This window comes from Triturus cristatus, chromosome 7 (genome assembly GCF_964204655.1).
Source record: "Triturus cristatus chromosome 7, aTriCri1.1, whole genome shotgun sequence".
Classification (NCBI taxonomy): Eukaryota; Metazoa; Chordata; class Amphibia; order Caudata; family Salamandridae; genus Triturus; species Triturus cristatus.
This window is the reverse complement of record NC_140590.1, coordinates 1,694,442,361-1,694,461,066: the sequence shown is the minus strand read 5'-3', so window position 1 is coordinate 1,694,461,066 and position 18,706 is coordinate 1,694,442,361. Positions and strand designations below refer to the sequence as shown.

The 18,706-nt window shown below is 47.6% G+C and overlaps 1 protein-coding gene across 1 annotated transcript in view; it reads left to right on the top strand.

Annotated features, from left to right (window-relative positions):
- LOC146812790 (uncharacterized) overlaps positions 1–18,706 on the top strand; it is a 266,004-nt gene that overhangs the window by 68,782 nt on the left and 178,516 nt on the right. Inside the window, exons 10-11 of the mRNA XM_085619906.1 lie at positions 3,625–3,717; positions 3,912–4,052. Coding sequence (XP_085476032.1) covers positions 3,625–3,717; positions 3,912–4,052 — 234 coding nt within the window. The remainder of the gene's footprint in view (positions 1–3,624; positions 3,718–3,911; positions 4,053–18,706) is intronic.

Genomic DNA, 18,706 nt, shown 5'->3' with positions numbered 1-18,706 from the left:
TGTATTCTGGCATGCTCACGCAGTATTTAATCGGCTACTGTTGAGTTTTCTAACATATTACATTACAAAAGTAGTTTAGAGTTCTGTTGTCTTGCATTGTGATGTGGTAATTTCTGTTTTGCATCATAGGACGTATGTCACTTATTTTTATGTTTTATCTTATCCACTTCACGTTTTATAGGGCAGCTGTCTTTCATTGTGTCATGTTTTCCTCAGAATAATTGACAGCATTGTTGTTGTCTGCAATGTGTTTGTCTACCTAAGCATAAATTAAAGGTTTGTTATGGACCTTATTTCTGGGTCATTTAGTAGTGTGTGATTACTTGGCATTATACTTGTAATGCGATGTCATTACTGAAGTTCCGGGGTCTCGGGTACTATATATATTTATACATGTTCCTCTCTTTGTACATTTGAGTCTCAAGTGAATGATAGATTACCATTATCATCCCTGTTCCAGGATGTGGGATGGTGTTGGGAATCCAGCATGCAATGCACATCAGAGGCTGGGCAAACAAACACCAGTCACAAGCCTCTGCGCAGATTTTATAGGGGAGAGACCATTACAGCCACTCTCTACAAAGTGTGTGCTCCAGAATCCAAGATCATTGTGAGCAACTGTCTTTTGCCCCCGTAGTCTGGTATGAGAAGTCAGTAGCCACCTAAATTCTAGTTTAGGACCAGCCCCTTATGTCCCAGACATGGAGCATTTTCGTGGATTTATAGATTGTTGAATCTGCAGAGATTAATAAAATGTAGTGGCCAAATTATAGTCTTTGTGTATGAAGCTGGCTCTTTATATAGAATACCAAATAGAGGTATGCTGTGTATAGAGTCCAGGTATCTCTTATGAGTGGGCCGGGGCGGGCTCTAGCAAATCCTTAGGTGTTCCATCTAGGGTAGTATGGTCGTGCAGCTTAAGGCTTATCAAAGAGGAGGATCGGACATTTGTCAATAATGTCAATAAAAGATGTACACACTCAAAAAGGAGATCTGCGCCAATTTAGAAAAACTAGCAGGTATTTTTATATATATTTTGAACCCAAGACCTTCATATTCAGGCAAGTACTTTTTTATAATAGACTTTTTACAGTTTTTGCAATGTTTAATGGTGCGTTTTTATGCGTAATGCTTACATATGGTAGAAAGAACGTTCACTGCATACATATACTTGCAATGCGTTTCCGTGGGACCCCTTTCGGTCCTAAGGTGGTAGAGGGACAAGGACCAAAGTTCCACCAGCAGATCCGTCTTATCTGCCCTCGTAAGTCTGGCTGCAGATGTAATGGATGGATTCGTAGCCTTGCAAGCTATGCTGTAGAAAGGGGGGGGAGCACTTGGAAATATAAGGTAAAGATGGACTTGGGGGCAAGTCTGTGAGCTCCTAACGGGGGGATCGGGTTATGAGGTCTTGGGAGCATGAGGCAGCATTCTTTGTACTTAGTCCCGGACCGGGCGGCTCGGGTGCAGAGGGTTTGGCGTTGGGTGGCTCTCGTGCGTCAAGGCACTCATGGTTGACGGTCAGGGCCAGCAAGGGATGACAAAAATAGGTCAGCTGGGCCACTCTCAGTCCTTGTCTCTGTGGTGCTGATTTCCCTCGTTGGCTGATAGTCTGTGTGTAGTTGGAGTCCAGGCTGTACTTTCAACAAGCGTTGTTTGCAGCAAGGTTCCGGTACCCCGGGTATTGGTGCAGGAAGGCTCATGGAGGTCTTGGCGTCTGACCTCCTTGACTGCACTGGCCTGCTCGTTGGACCCAGTGGACAGCAGCTTCTTCAAGCCGAATGTTGTGGTCGGTGCTTGCAGGCTGGTAGCTCCTCTACTCCAAGGGAGATGCTGGCTGCTGGACGAAGTTTCTGTGTGGCAGGCAGTGTTTGGTGCCAAAAGTATGCAGCAGTCTTCTGTTCTTGCGAGGATCAGCTCTTTAGTGTCCTCTTCTTCTCTATAGTCAGCGGAATCTGCCTTTCTGGATTCAGGGAGCCCCCAAGTACCACATTTAGGGGCGATAGGGAAGAGGAGAGTAGTAGCCAACAGACTACCTACCCTTGGGGTCACTACGCCCTCAATGTGGGGAGTGGGCATAACCCTGTCCAAGTTTCCAAAATTCTGCCATCACCAAGACTGCAGAATTTTCCTAGAGTGGGTCACATCAGGCAGCTCACCTTAGGGGTGTGAATGACCAGGGTGTGCTCCACACCTACTTCACATACCGATTTGCCGCCTACCCTGGTGCCAAATGGGCCTCATGGCAGGGGGTGGCATCTCTCAGGTCTGGGGAATGCCGGGATCGCATATCAAAGTCGGCAAAGGCTTTGAACCTTTCAGCCTTGGTATGCTGATTGCTAGTCATCCTGTTTGGAGGAGGTGTAAACACCTCCTGCCAGAGCAGGCATTGTGTCTGACCTCTGAGAGCAGGGCTCTCACCACCTAGGGGTCAGAAGCATGTCTGTGGTGGCAGGCTGGACTTTACCAGTTAGACAGCACACCAGTGGACTAGTAGATTTTCAGGGGCATTTATTAAGAAATCCATCACTGAAATCAGTGTGGGTTTATTAGTACGAGATGTTTGATACCGAACAGCCTTGGTATTATTGAAACCATCATGTAGCTGGAGAACTCGTTTTCTCCAGAGTCTAGTACATATCCTTTAGATGGATTCCCTGTTCACTTGCAAAGTCTATGAATCGACATAGAAATCACAGGGGCATATCTGCTCTTCCAGATATGTCCACACAGGTTATATAATGCACACTGTCTAAGGGCTATAAGCCCTGCTGTAGGGGCAACTTACATTTATTTAATGCTGTGTCTGCAGGCATAGCACATAGGAGGTGTGCCATGTTGTGTCTTCACGTTTGTCTTCACCATGTCATGCAGCCTGCAGTGACAGTTTGCATGAGTGGGGTGAGGGGTCCCTTGGGTGGCACAATACATGCTACTGTCCTCAGGGGCCCTCTTTATTACCCATGCTCTAGGCACCTGGGGTACCATCTACTAAAGACTTACATCAGTACAAAAGGTATTGCCAATTGGGGAACAATTGAACATTTTTAGGGAAAGAGTTCTGGCACTGGGGGCCTGGCTAGCAGGAAGATAATACACTTCTGTCAAAACTGCATCAAATTCCAAGCAAATAAATTGGGGTTGACTTTGTCAAATGGGGGCACGTTCCTACTCCTTGCTTATGTCTTAAGGCCATTGACCTCGCTGAGAAGGTCAAGAGAACCAATTTGCACTTATGTTAAAACAGAAAACCTGCAGAATAACCTTTTTGTACATTTCTCCTGGTAGGCTGGGATATTATTTGCTGTAAATGTTACGTTGGTGCCTTCCTCTTTCTTCTTTATGCAATTTTGTCCGAATAATTTCATTCTCTGAGACCAAGGATATTTCAATTCTCCACTTATATTTTCCCAGGCAGTATGCTGTTCTCCAGTCAGAGGAAACCTGTTCCTCAGCTGGAATTGATTTCCGTGTAAGTGACAAAATGAGGTCAGGAGGCTCTGTACTGTCAGCATGTTTAGGAGCTTGAAGCCAGGCAGCATGATAAATCTCTGAGGGGTTTGATGTGACGCACAAAAAAGAGTCTGTTATATGATTTCATATTTTCACTTCTGCCCCACCTAGGAGGTGAGCCGTTTGGAATCTGAGACGTCCCTGTCAGCCACTGCTAGAGAAGAGGCTTTATCACTCCAGCAGACGCTGAAGGACATTATCCAGGTACTGAGACAAAGCCTGAGACACTGTGAGACGGGCACATAGTCATTAGGATTGGAACTAAGAGCAGTTGAAAGATTTTGGTTTTTCAAGAAAAGGGTGTATGCTGGGAAGAGGGATTGAGGGTAGAGATATCTTCACTCCTTCACTTTGCTGAATGGCAACCGGTTTTCCTGCCTCTTCTTGTATCTTTACAGGTGCTAGTGGGCGAGGCAGATAGTGGCCTCGACCTCTCGTTTGCCGAGGGCTCCCAGGAGCTGCAGCGTGAGCATTGGGGTGTAGATGGGGCCTTGACTCTGGTGAAGTCAGTGCTGGAAAAGCATCAAGCAGAGGAAAAGGTATCTTTCTTTCTATATGTATGTCCTCCACAACTCTTTCAATATTTCCCTCTTTGATTGATTGGCAAGGAGACTTTCCTTTATCAGACAGCTCAAGACAAACTCAAGATATGTTAAAATAGTAGATACTGATGGTTTCTACTCAAACATTTTGCAAGAAGAACCTTGTATGTGAACTTAATGAAGAAAGCAAGTTGTAGTCAAGGGTACATTTAGCTGGCATATGAAGGTTCAAGCAAAATTCTAAATCACAGTTTGCTTTAATTTTCAAGTTTAAAATAAACTAAGGGAGCATCGCCAATGTGGTGATGTATTTCTTATATATGGTGCAAGGTTGCTGGCCTTTCAATGGAAGTCAATCTTATACATGTGTTTGATAACCTCTCCAGAACGGATTCTGCTCTCCCTTGAAACCTTGTTAGAGTGTTCTCGCCTAACGTAGAGTACTCCTTCAAAGAGTTGGCCAAACACTGCTGAAATGATGGCTGCCCCATATTCACTTCACCACTTATGAGAAGTAATCACCGATGAAAGGGGAGAAAGTAATAGTCCACAAGTAGGATGGGAGTTTTTTTATGGCATACTCACATATAGCTTAAGCATGCAACAAGCCCATAAGAAGAGCAGGAGGAATATTTTTCACAAAAGGAGAGCTATAACAAGCCAGCAAAGGAGTTGTAACCATTGGGCACATGTATGAAATTGAAATGGATTGAATCATATTTAACAGACAGAAGTCAAGCTATCTCACTCCCCCATATCATTCAGATTTTCAAATATTAGACTACAGAGTTCACCAGGATTCAGCACTTAGTCAGAACATTTTTTATATTTATATGCGTCCATTAACAACACTTATAAGATCTCATGCTATTAGTCTTGTTAACTATGCAGATGGTACACAACTGATCATAGCCCTAGGAAACAACAAACCAGATTCATTTGAATCGTTCCACAATTGTCTGAGGGACATTCTGAATTAGTTAAGCAATCACTCCTTGTATGTCAAATAAATCCTTAACAGATCTTCCGACTAATTTCTTCTCTTAGTCAAATGATGGAGACTTGAAAGCTGCACAGATGCTTCGGAACCTTGGGTTAATTTTTGAAAACAAGTTATCCATGGAGAGCCATGCTAAAGCAGCTACTTGCTTTGCACTACTTTGAAATGTGAAATAAATCTTACGTATTCTACTCCCGCAAGCAAGGACACTGATAATGCAAAGTACCATCTGAAGCAGACTCTATTACTGCTATGCATTGCTGCTAGGAGGACCAGATTACTTAATAGAAAGATTGTGTGAAGTACAAGCAGCAGCCGGCAACCTGGCACTGAATAGAACAAGAATGTCATCCTCCACCACCACGTCCACCACCACCACCACGTCCACCACGTCCACAACCACGTCCACCTCCACCACCACGTCCACCTCCACCACCACGTCCACCACCACCACGTTCACCACGTTCACCACCACATCCACCACCACCACTTTCCCCACCACGTCCATCACCACATCCACCATCACCACGTCCACCACCACGTCCACCACCACGTCCACCACCACGTCCACCACCACGTTCACCTTCACCACGTTCACCTTCACCACGTTCACCTTCACCACGTTCACCTTCACCACGTTCACCTTCACCACGTTCACCTTCACCACGTTCACCTTCACCACGTTCACCTTCACCACCTCCACGTTCACCACCACGTCCACCACCACCACGTCCACCACCACCATGTCCACGTCCACCACCACGTCCTCCACCACCACCACGTCCTCCACCACCACCACGTCCTCCGCCACCTCCACATCCTCCACCACCACCACGTCCTCCACCACATCCTCCACCACCACCACCATGTCCTCCACCACCACGTCCACCACCACCACGTCCACCACCACCACGTCCTCCACCACCACGTCCACCACCACCACGTCCACCACCACCACGTCCACCGCCACCACGTCCACCATCACCACCACCACCACTTCCACCATGTCCACCACCACCACCATGTCCACCACCACCACTTCCACCATGTCCACCACCATGTCCACTACCACCACCATGTCCACCACCACCACCACCACCGTAATGGGTAAAGTGTCAGTGGAGGGCAGGGGGTAATAGGAGTGTCAACCCCGGCTGTACATGGGACATTTAAGGATGCATTGGGTGCGAGTAAACGGGAATAGGGGCTAGAACTTCATTAAGTTAAAGCCATTTGCTTTGCTATATAATACCATTAGCAAAGCAAATGGCTTTAACTTAATCAAAGGCGAGACGTATTGCATTTTCAATGCTTGTTTATGTTATGGTATATCCACTGATAGAGTGCAACAAATCATACCCGAAGGTGTACGTCGGTGCTAGGCCTTTTCAAGGAATGCAACCAATCATTAAAATAACCAGGTTTGAAGTAGTCACTTAAATCAAGTGAAGTCCACAGAGCTGCGCAGATCTTCAGGACATAGATTCCCTACCCTTGGAGCAGTCTAAGAGAAAGATCTACTGCCTTATCATGCTGCACAAATCTGAGGAATTTATCCTTCAGATATTGCAGAGATCTTCCTAGAATAGGTCTGTTGAGGAGACCTGTCTTAAAGAAGATGCGCTTCTTGACCGGTAGCCAATGGAGGATCCGGGGCCGAAGGAGAACCTGCAGGAAGGTTGCAGACCAGTCAGGCAGCAGTAATTTGTACGACTTGAAGTTTTGTTAAGAGTGTCGTTAGCTGCCATAAGCTAGGCATGGGTGTAATCCAGGTGACATATAATCAGCGCCTGTAGGAAAGTGGCTCTATATATACTGTTCCCAAATAGGTACAGTATGTATAGAGTCCACAGTCCCCAGAGGTTTGGCAGAGGCTAAAGTTAGATATAACCTTACTCTCTAAAGTAGTAGCTTGGTCAAGCAGTAAGGCAGTATCAGAGGACAGTGTAAAGCATTTGTTGTACACACTCAGGCAGCAAATGGTCTCACACACTCAAGAACTGAACTCTAGGCCAATGGTTTGTATATAAAAATATATGGTTGTTTTCTTTTAGAACCATCAAGAGGTATCAAAATATACTTTCTCAGAAGGAGATGCTTTAGTTAAGTACTTTGCAAAAGACAATTGACTTGTAATGCAATAGTTACAGTTTGTTGCAATAGGCAACACAATTTCAAACACAATAATACATTGAGCTCAATGGGAATTTATATTATATGCAATTGATTACTTTCAGGATTACTTATCTAACTCCAGGACTGGAACCTAGATTCAGTCCTGGGACAGTTCTTGGAAACAAGTGAGTAAATTCTTTTTAGTTACTGTTGTGAATTTTAAGCAATATTTTGCTATTTGAAAAGTTGACACTTAGAAACTTTTTCTGATCAAATTACCAATGTTTGAGTTTGAGTTTGAAAGTATTTTTAAAGCGCACGTATACCAGCGGTTTCTTGGCGCTATAGCTGACGGGAAACTGAGGTCAAAAGCAGGGAGGGAAGGGGGAGCGTTTATTCAAGGGACTTTGTGAATAAGTGGGTTTTAAGGCGTTTACGGAACTGTGAATAGAGGGTGATGGAACGAAGTTCAAGGGGAAGGGAATTCCAGAGGGTAGGGGCAAGGATAGCAAATTTAGATCCTCCCCACTTCTTTCTCCGGAAGCGTGGGATGGTGAGGAGGAACTGGGAGGAGGAACGTAAAGCCCTGGTGGGGATATATGAGACAATTTCAGAAGAAATGAAGGCTGGCGCCAAGCCCGATCGGGCCAAAAAGGTAATGGATGCGAGCTTGAATTGAATTCTAGCTCGCACGGGGAGCCAATGTAGGGAATTCAGAAGTGGGGTGGAATGGTGAGATTTAGGGAGATTGAAGACCAGGCGAGCCGCCTGGTTTTGTATCTGTTGTAGGCGACGCAAACTGTATGCGGGGGATGCCGGCATACAGGGCGTTCCCATAGTCCAGGCGGGACATCACCATGGCCAAGATAATGAGTTTGAGGGCAGAGAAAGTGAAGAAGCGGGACACCCTGCGTATAGTGTGCAGTGAGAGGAAAGAAGAGGATACCACAGAGCTGACCTGGGAGTGAAGGGTGAGTTGAGAATTAAGTTTTATGCCTAAAGTTTTAACTGAGGAAGAGGGAGCAGGAGAGGGACCAAGGGCGGGGGGCCAAAAGAGAGGGGACCAGGGGCTGGATGAACCACCCGTCAGCACCAACTCTGTTTTATCAGGGTTGAGTTTCAGGCGGTTGTGGTTCATCCAGTCCCTGATATGAAGCATGACAGTTTGGAAATTAAGAACAGCAGAGGGAGAAGAGAGATTAAAGACCAGCTGGAGGTCATCCGCATAATTGAATACGGTGACCTCCATCTGTTGAAGAGAAAAGATTAAAGGGGCAATATACAAATTAAACAGAAGGGGAGAAAGAGAGGAACCTTGGGGGACCCCGCACTGAACTTTCCGGATGTCCGCTGAGAATTCACCCAGGCGGACAGCCTGGGTGCGGTTGCTCAGGAAGGAGGATAACCAGACCAGGGCAGCCCCCCCGATCCCCGCCGCCCCGATACGGTAGAGTAGGATGTTATAATCCACTGTATCAAAGGCGGCTGAGAGATCGAGGAGCACAAGGGCCTGGTGCTGATTAGTATCCATGCCCTCCCTGAGGGTGTCTAGAACCGACATAACAACGGACTCCGTAGAGTGTGCGGGGCGGAAGCCAGCTTGGCGGGGGGCAAGGGCTCCGTGCTTCTCCACAAAGGAACTCAGGGCGCGAGTGACGTGGCGCTCGAGCACTTTAGCCAAAAATGGCAAAAGGGAGATGGGGCGGAAATTGGCTGGGACAGAAGGGTCTGCCCCCGGTTTTTTCAAAATGGGCACAATTACCGCAGATTTCAGGGAGCTGGGGACTATGCCTTGAGAGAGGGAGCTATTTAGGAGGTGAAGGGGAGGGTCTGGGCAAGAGACAAAGATGTGACGGAGGATATGGGCAGGACAGGGATCGTGCGGGGAGCCAGATTTGATCAAAGGGATCAAAGAGGTAAGACTTTCCTTAGTGATAGGAGGAAAGGTGGTCAGTGCGCCCTTGGGGGGAGGACATCGAGGAGCAACAAAAGATGGGGAAGGAGGAGGGATGTTGGCCTTGATGGTTGAGATTTTGTGAATGAAATAATCATTGAGAGAGAGGCAAAGATCTTCAGACGGGACTGGTTTTAGAGTAATTCGGTCTGAGAACGCCAGGTTGTGAACGATGGTAAATATCTCCTTAGACTGGTTCTCTGCTGCTAAAATCCTATGGAAGGAAATTCACTTAGCAGGTAAGTGGGGATATGGTTACTTTTTCTAAGTCAGTGTTGGATCCTGGATCCAGCACTAGTGTACCACCTGTAAGCAGTTGAGAAACTGCGTTTAAGTTATACAGGCGATTTTTAAGGAATATTTATAAGTTTGCAAAATCGACACGAAATTTCACAGAAAAACAGTCAATGGTTTCCTATGGAAGAAAATTGAGTTAGTGGTAAGTACGGTTGGGAGTTCTTCTCAGGGTCAGTGATGGGCACCAAGATCCAGCACTGGGATCTCTCCTAATAGCAGGTGAGTATTTCCGTTTTCCTTACTCGGTTGATTTTAGGTGAATATTTTAAAGTTTAGAAACTCCACACTTAGAAGAAATTTCAGCAGAAACCAGTCAATGTTACTCTATGGAAGAAAAGTGAGTTATCAGCTTTTGGGTAAGTACTCGACTGTCAGAGTTAAGGTTCTGGGCACAGACTCGGGGGTCTCCCAGGGTCAGGTAAGTACAGTTGTTACACCCTCCGCGGCACAGGGGCAGCCGGGTGTAGAGTGAATTACGCCCAATGTTATCCTATGGGAGGCAGGGGGGGCCTTGGTTGGTGGCTGCTAACTAGCAGGCCACGCGGCTGTGGGAGCTGGGCTCCTGGTCACTTGCTCAGGGCAAATGGGGAAGTAGGTAGGAGTAGAAGTTGCACTGCCAGGGCCACCCGGGCGGCTGGGTGCAGGGTGCTTTTGAGCCTTCGGGTGCTCAGTGGATTGCAATGGGAAAGATCAAGGACGAACAAAGGCTGCAAGCTCGGGGACGAAGATTCTTCAGGTGTGCCCACCTCTTCGAGAGGTAAGTTGGGTAGTTGGAAGATAGGTAGGTACCCAGGAGTCAGGCACAGGGGGCCGCCGGGTGGCCTTTTGGTGTCGGGAAATCTTACCCTCTGTTGATCGCGGTTAGGGGGGGTCCTTGGTTCTGAGGCTGCAGGCGTCGTCGGGAGCGTCGAGGTGGGTCCTTGGGTGCCGGATTCGGGGTCACAGTCGCCAGGGGGACGTCCTTGGGGTCTTTGTCCACTCCAGCACAGGCCATGCTTGGTGGGTGCAGAGTGTGCAGGGTTCGCGGTTCCTGGCTGATGCCAGGGGTTAGGTACTTGCTTTGAGCAGAGCTACTGCTCGTGGGAGTCCCAGATGTTCAGAGTCACAAGGTAGCCAGGTCCTCCGGGGTTTGTGAGGTTGCTGGCTAAAGGAGGTGCCGGGAGTTAGCAGGAGCAGGTTCGAGGGTCGACCGGCTGGTAGGGCTGGGGCCAAAGCAGTTGGTGTCTTCCTCTTCTTAGCAGCTGCACTGCAGGTCTTCTTTCTTCTTGATCTTCTTTGCTGTTTCGGAATCTGGAATTTAAGGAAGGAAGGTTCAGGGTGCCCCTAAATACTAAATTTAGGGGCGTTAAAGGTAGGTAAAGGGCAGGGACCATTGGGTCCCTATCCTGGGGTGGGTGCACCCCCTATCCTGCCACTCTCCTGTGGGAGGGGGGCAGTGGCCTAGTCCTGATTGGGTAGGTCTCCCCATCTTCAAGATGGCGAGGGCCCGGAGATGTGCTTCACCTCGCCTCCCCCACCTGAGGGGTGGGGTTGACAGGGCTGACACATCTCCTGTCCTTACTTGGAGTTTCAGGCCAGTCTTCCCGCCAGAGTGGGGTTTTAGAACCGGTAGGGGCCAGTAGCTGAGTACAGCAAGTGGCCTGGAGAAGCTCATAAAGCCGGCATGCCTTTGAAGCTTCCCATGCCCATCCTGGGGGAGGAGACCTAGCACCTCGCCCAGGATGTGCATTGTTGCAGGCCCAGGAGAGCGGATGGCTCTCTACCCAGGGGTCCAGCAACATGTCTGTTGTGTGGCAGCCTAGGTAGCCCCTCAGACAAGACGCGGATGGTAGGTTAGGGGGCATCTCTAAGATGCCCTCTTGTGCATTGTACATTAAATCCCACACTGGCATCAGTGCGGGTTTAATGTGCTGAGAACGGGTTTAATGTGCTGAGAAGTTTGATACCAAACTTCTCAGTCTCCAGTGTTGCCATCATGGTGCTGTGGAGTTCGTGTTTGACGAGCTCCCAGCACCATATACTCTTAAATGGCAGCACTGCACTTACAGTGCCCAGGAATGGACCTGGGTACTGTAAGGGCACAGGGCTCATGCTCCTGTGCCCACACCACTGGCATAGGGCACCCAGCTAGAGGGGTGGCTGAGGTATGCCAGGGCAGTGTAGGTTGTGGGCATGGCACACAGGGATGTGTGCCATGTCGACTCTCTGTTTTGCCTTGTACCCAGACACTCAGCCTGCAAGGGCAGTGTGTTTGTGTTAGTGTACAGAACCTCTAAGGGTGGCACAATAAGTGCTGCAGCCCTTAGAGGCCTTCCCTGGTCACAAGGCCCTTGGTTCCTAGGGTACCATTTGCCAGGGGCTGACATGTGGCCAGGGTTTGCCAATTTGGGTTTTAAGTTTTAGGGAAGGAACATAGGCCCTGGGCACCTGATTGGCAGGAGTCCAGGGCACACTCAGTCAAAGTACATTCAGCAATTCAGCAAAAAGTGGGGGAATACCATGCAAGAAAGATGGCACTTTCTCACAGCGCCCTGACCGGCATTTTCCTAGCCAAAGCCTGAAGCTAAGGAAAGACTTGCTTGAAGGTGCGCATAGTCACAAAACAAGTCCCTCTCGTTGCAGCTATATGGTTTTTCATAGACGGGTCATAATCGATTTTTTTAACCCTACTTTTTTCTCTGATTGACTGGGGAATGGATCGGTACCTAATTCCACAGGCCACCAGTCTGAAGACCCACAGCTGTTGCGCTCTACCAAACAGCAAGACCTTTGTTTTTTCACTTTTCAGTTAGAGAAAGTTCCTGGCCATCCAAGCAGCAATATCTCTCATACCGTTTTGGAAGAGGTGTTTAGTGCTCTCAATGTCCTGTTTCATAGAGATGATCAACTGCTTATCATCTGCATGTAAGATTATTATTGTTTATAGTTTGTGAGGCCATACCATGAGGAAGTTAGGTCACACACAGCCTAAAACATGCCATCAAAATGATGCACAGCTTAAATAGAGTACAAATAAGATTAGAGTGGTTGGGGTTGTGATGGAGCTGTTCACAATCCTACAAGATATATACAGAATGTAAGCGGATTATTTTTAAGGTGAAGTAGTGTTGGGACAATGAGGCAGTATTTTGAGATTGGAAAGGGTCATTTAGAAGTGATGTTGGAGAACAGAAATAAGGCTGTGACTGTATGGGGTATATTTCCACATAAGGAGTGGGAGAGGTGGGTAATGGAGCAGCCATGGGCTTATAAAGTGTCTTGGATGGAAATGAGTAGAAGCATTGCTGCCAAGAAATTATGATTAAAGCTTGAGACCAGATAGCCTATGCAAAGCTGGCAGTCAAAATGGGCCGGACTGTATAATCCTGTGTTGTGTTTTATCATAGCACTTCGGTATCTGGTGCTCAAACTAAAACACCAATATCCTTACAAGGAGGCTAGTTTCCTTCCTTCGAGGCTCTATAAGGACAAGGGAGATGGTTCTGCTCTCTACAAGATCCTGTTTTTAATTTCTCTTACAATGTCAGGGTGGGTTTTACTGGTCAGTGAACATCGAACATTTCTTTCCACTCACTGCATCTCACTAAAAACAATCCTATGCTCAGATTGTCGTATTGCAATTTGAAATCATTCCTAAGTACTTCATGCAAGTTTTGGTGTTTGGTTTCGCCTTTAAAAAAGCATTTATATCTTCTGTGAATGTACTTGTGTTTGTGCTCTTAGTGCTAAAAGAGGTACCATTGTCACTCTTATTCAAAATTATTGAGGTGCCGTAACCTACACTTGCTAAAACGATCGCTAACAGTCAAGATTCACAGCAAACACTGGTCTGTTTCTAGAGACACAGACTCTAGTCTGAGATTAGAGCTGCTGTTTTAGAGGCAATCACAGTTGGAAGAAGTGTGCATTTGTGAACCATTTGCACCTTCGACTTTGAAGCTGCCACAAGCTGGACGGTGAATGAATTAATGAAATAAATTTATAGTGCGCAACTAAAACCCGAAGGCATCAAGGCGCCTACCAAACAGATCAAAACCAGAAAACAAAACACCACTACAAGTATGACTTTACAAAAAGATGGGTTTTCAAGGCAGCTCTGAAAAGCTGTAAAGTGGGAAGAGACCTAAGTTCGAGTGGGAGATCATTCCACCACTTAGGTGCCAGAAAGGAAAAGGCTTTGCCTCCCCATCTCATTTTCCGGATACGGGGAACCAGTAGGAGAAGTTTATTAGAGGAACGCAAGTTCCTGGAGGGGCTATAATGGGACAGAATAGCACCCACACCAGAAGAGCTACCCCTAGCCAGAGCCCTATAGGTCATACACATGGTCTTAAAGAGTATGCGATCCTCTATAGGCAGCCAGTGTAACAATTTTCTGGCAGAGGTAGCCGAGGCATACCTAGGCAAATCAAGGACAAACCTAGCTGCTGCGTTCTGGGCTACTTGCAAGCGCTGCAGCAGACTTCTATTAAGTCCCGCATAAAGCGCATTGCAGTAGTCCAGCCGAGAACCGATAAGAGCAACAGCCACTTGTTTCCTTGCCTGTTGTGAGAGATAGTGTCTGATTTTTGTCAATCTGTTTATAATGCCCCAGCAGGTAGAGACCGTTCTATTAACTTGTTGACACATGTTAAGGGTAGGGTCGATCAGAACGCCTAGATTTTTGGCCGACGAGGTGGGGTCAGGGCACATTCCCAATGAATCGGGCCACCAATCATGTGACCAGACCTCTTCCTTTCCGCCAAACACCATCACCTCCGTCTTCTCCCCATTCAGTTTCAGTGAGTTGTGAATCATCCATTGTCCTACAGCCTCCATACAAGATCTAAAGTTGGAGGCAGTTGACATAACTGACTGGGAGAGAGAGACGAGGATCTGTGTGTCATCTGCATAGGAGACTACCTCCATCCCAAAAGATCTTATAAGTCTGGCAAGGGGGGTCACATATATGTTAAAAAGGGTCGGGCTTAAAGCTGACCCCTGAGGGACCCCACATTGCACAGACAGGGATGGAGATAGGAACTCCCCCAACTTCACTCTTTGCTCTCTTTGACCAAGAAAAGAGGTCAATAAGCACAAAGCTGCTCCATCAACCCCAATCTCCCTCAGACGAGATGACAGGACTGAGGGAGATAGGGTATCAAAGGCTGCCGTAAGGTCCAGTAGGATAAGGAGGGCGGTCTGACCCCCATCTACCCGAGTGCGGATATTATCCAGCACTATGGTGAGGGCCGACTCGGTGCTGTGTTCCCTCCTAAAACCATGCCGGGAATGATCGAGGCAGCCAGAGCTTTCTACAAAAGCTGCGAGATGTTTATTGAGATGAGTTTCTAACATCTTCGCAGGGGCAGGGAGCAGTGAGATGGGGCGGAAGTTTTTTAAGACCCCAGGATCAAGAGATGGTTTCTTGAGTAGGGGCTTCACTACAGCCCTTTTCCATTGAGGAGGGAAGATACCATCCCTTATAGCCCTATTCATGATGTCAGCAAGGGGAGGCAAGAAGGTTTCCCTGCATTGCTTAAGAATCTTAAGGGGACAAATATCCAGAGGTGAACCAGACTTAGTATTAGTCAGGAGGATCTCTAAATCTTGCAAGGAGAGAAGAGGAAAGGAATCCAAATGTCCCCGAGAGGGATTATCCATTAGAGCAATGGGAACATGAGCCACATCCCTGAATACCGGGGGCTCAATGGTCGAAGTCCTCTGCAACTCCAAGGTGGAATAGATATCAGAGATCTTTGTCTGGAAAAAGACAGCTATACTGTCACAGAGTTGCTGCGAAGCAGTAACAGGGTCCGGAGTTTGAAGGGACATAAGGGAGTCCACTATCCTAAAAAGCTCTTTAGGAGAGGAAAGAGAGGAGGAAAGGGCCGTAAAGTATTCCTGTTTAGCCCTTATCACTTCCTGCTTATACTTCCTCATCAAGATTCTATGGGCTTCCTTGTTCCTCCAATCCCAGCTAGAATGCCAGAGCCGCTCCCGTCTCCTAACTTCCTGTCTGAGAGATCTTAGATGCTCCGAAAACCAAGGGGCAGAAGGCTTTTTTCTCGCTGAATAACGCACCCGGATAGGCGCCAACTCATCCAGTGCGTCAGTAACAGCCTTTTCAAATAGCGTTACCGCCCCCTGAACATTCTCCTCTTGAGAGACAGCCAGGCTGGAAGCCCAAGGAGCAAAGGAGCTATCCGTAATTTTCTTAAAATCCCTACGGAGTTCCATCCTGCTAGGAGCTTTATCATGCCTGTTCATAGTCGGGCAAGACACCACAAATGGGACAGCCAGGTGATCGGACCAAGAGAGAAAAAAGGGGTCCCTTACTCCCAACCTCTCATCGTTCGAAAAGATCCCGTCAAGCGTATGACCCGCTCGATGGGTAATGCCTCTGACCAATTGCGTCAATCCACAGGCTGACATAACTTCCAGCAGGGAAAGAGTATCGGTAGACTCCAGTGATTCTAAGTGATAGTTTAGGTCTCCCAGAACCGTAAGGTTTTTGCGACCGAAATAGGGTTCTAAGATGTGGAGTAGCTGATGACCGAAGTCCCCTCTGGGACCAGGGGGACGATAGATCAAAATCCCATTGAAAGTGGACTCATGAGCAGCCTTTAAAGAAAAGTACATAGCCTGAAAATTGTCTTTAGGGTCTGATAAAGATAAAGTGTGGCAGTAGAAAGTGTCTTTATACAAAATCGCCAGACCTCCTCCAACACGACCGATTCTATCCTGCCGAGACAGACAATAGCCCATAGGGACCGCTTCCACCAAATCAGGACCAGAGGAGTCCCTAGCCCATGTTTCCGTAACAAAGACCCATGAGGGTTTCCTGTCCAATACAAGCTCCTTAAAAGACGTATTGTTTTTTATCAATGAGCGAGCATTAATAAGAATGCAGTCTTCTCCCATCAGATTGATTTCAACCTTGGTGTTATGTGTTGACAAATGGGAGATAGGGGGGAGGATCAAATCTCCCGATCCTACCAGTGAACAGCCACAACCCAAAGGAAGTACAAATTTATCCGGTGCGGTCTTATGGAAACATGGGAGTCTGGAGGGTTTTAGCCTAAGTAAGTCGCTCATAGAGTATGAACGGGATGTAAAACTTTCCCTGCACTGACCTGATGTCCAGACGGGCGCAGACGGGCTGGACTCTGGCGTGATTCCGGCGTCACTGTGGCGCTCACGCTGCGCGCTAACGCTGCGCGTCATAATGACCAGTACAAATAGGGCTCCGCCCCAATCACCTGACTGCTAGAGCGCCAGGGAAGAAGAGAGCTTCCCTGAAACCAACCAACCCAAATTGGCGCCCAATACGATCCAAACGCGAGGGCCAGAGCCGCCAAAAAGCGGTGAGGGACACAATTACAGTGCAGCAGTGCGGAGGGTGAGTAAAACAGGGGAAAAGGACCTAGGCTAACCTAAAAGCAACGAAAATACAAAACAGGGAATTTTAAAAATTACAAACACGTCTTGAAGTAAGCACAGCGCGCGATGGTGTAGAACCTGGTAGACTGGCATCGGTCATATCTGAAGGGCTGTAGCCTCTTCAGGCACACCTTCAAAACTTTCATAGAGAACACCTATTTTGTAAAGTTGTAAAGTGGGAAGAGACCTAAGTTCGAGTGGGAGATCATTCCACCACTTAGGTGCCAGAAAGGAAAAGGCTTTGCCTCCCCATCTCATTTTCCGGATACGGGGAACCAGTAGGAGAAGTTTATTAGAGGAACGCAAGTTCCTGGAGGGGCTATAATGGGACAGAATAGCACCCACACCAGAAGAGCTACCCCTAGCCAGAGCCCTATAGGTCATACACATGGTCTTAAAGAGTATGCGATCCTCTATAGGCAGCCAGTGTAACAATTTTCTGGCAGAGGTAGCCGAGGCATACCTAGGCAAATCAAGGACAAACCTAGCTGCTGCGTTCTGGGCTACTTGCAAGCGCTGCAGCAGACTTCTATTAAGTCCCGCATAAAGCGCATTGCAGTAGTCCAGCCGAGAACCGATAAGAGCAACAGCCACTTGTTTCCTTGCCTGTTGTGAGAGATAGTGTCTGATTTTTGTCAATCTGTTTATAATGCCCCAGCAGGTAGAGACCGTTCTATTAACTTGTTGACACATGTTAAGGGTAGGGTCGATCAGAACGCCTAGATTTTTGGCCGACGAGGTGGGGTCAGGGCACATTCCCAATGAATCGGGCCACCAATCATGTGACCAGACCTCTTCCTTTCCGCCAAACACCATCACCTCCGTCTTCTCCCCATTCAGTTTCAGTGAGTTGTGAATCATCCATTGTCCTACAGCCTCCATACAAGATCTAAAGTTGGAGGCAGTTGACATAACTGACTGGGAGAGAGAGACGAGGATCTGTGTGTCATCTGCATAGGAGACTACCTCCATCCCAAAAGATCTTATAAGTCTGGCAAGGGGGGTCACATATATGTTAAAAAGGGTCGGGCTTAAAGCTGACCCCTGAGGGACCCCACATTGCACAGACAGGGATGGAGATAGGAACTCCCCCAACTTCACTCTTTGCTCTCTTTGACCAAGAAAAGAGGTCAATAAGCACAAAGCTGCTCCATCAACCCCAATCTCCCTCAGACGAGATGACAGGACTGAGGGAGATAGGGTATCAAAGGCTGCCGTAAGGTCCAGTAGGATAAGGAGGGCGGTCTGACCCCCATCTACCCGAGTGCGGATATTATCCAGCACTATGGTGAGGGTCGACTCGGTGCTGTGTTCCCTCCTAAAACCATGCCGGGAATGATCGAGGCAGCCAGAGCTTTCTACAAAAGCTGCGAGATGTTTATTGAGATGAGTTTCTAACATCTTCGCAGGGGCAGGGAGCAGTGAGATGGGGCGGAAGTTTTTTAAGACCCCAGGATCAAGAGATGGTTTCTTGAGTAGGGGCTTCACTACAGCCCTTTTCCATTGAGGAGGGAAGATACCATCCCTTATAGCCCTATTCATGATGTCAGCAAGGGGAGGCAAGAAGGTTTCCCTGCATTGCTTAAGAATCTTAAGGGGACAAATATCCAGAGGTGAACCAGACTTAGTATTAGTCAGGAGGATCTCTAAATCTTGCAAGGAGAGAAGAGGAAAGGAATCCAAATGTCCCCGAGAGGGATTATCCATTAGAGCAATGGGAACATGAGCCACATCCCTGAATACCGGGGGCTCAATGGTCGAAGTCCTCTGCAACTCCAAGGTGGAATAGATATCAGAGATCTTTGTCTGGAAAAAGACAGCTATACTGTCACAGAGTTGCTGCGAAGCAGTAACAGGGTCCGG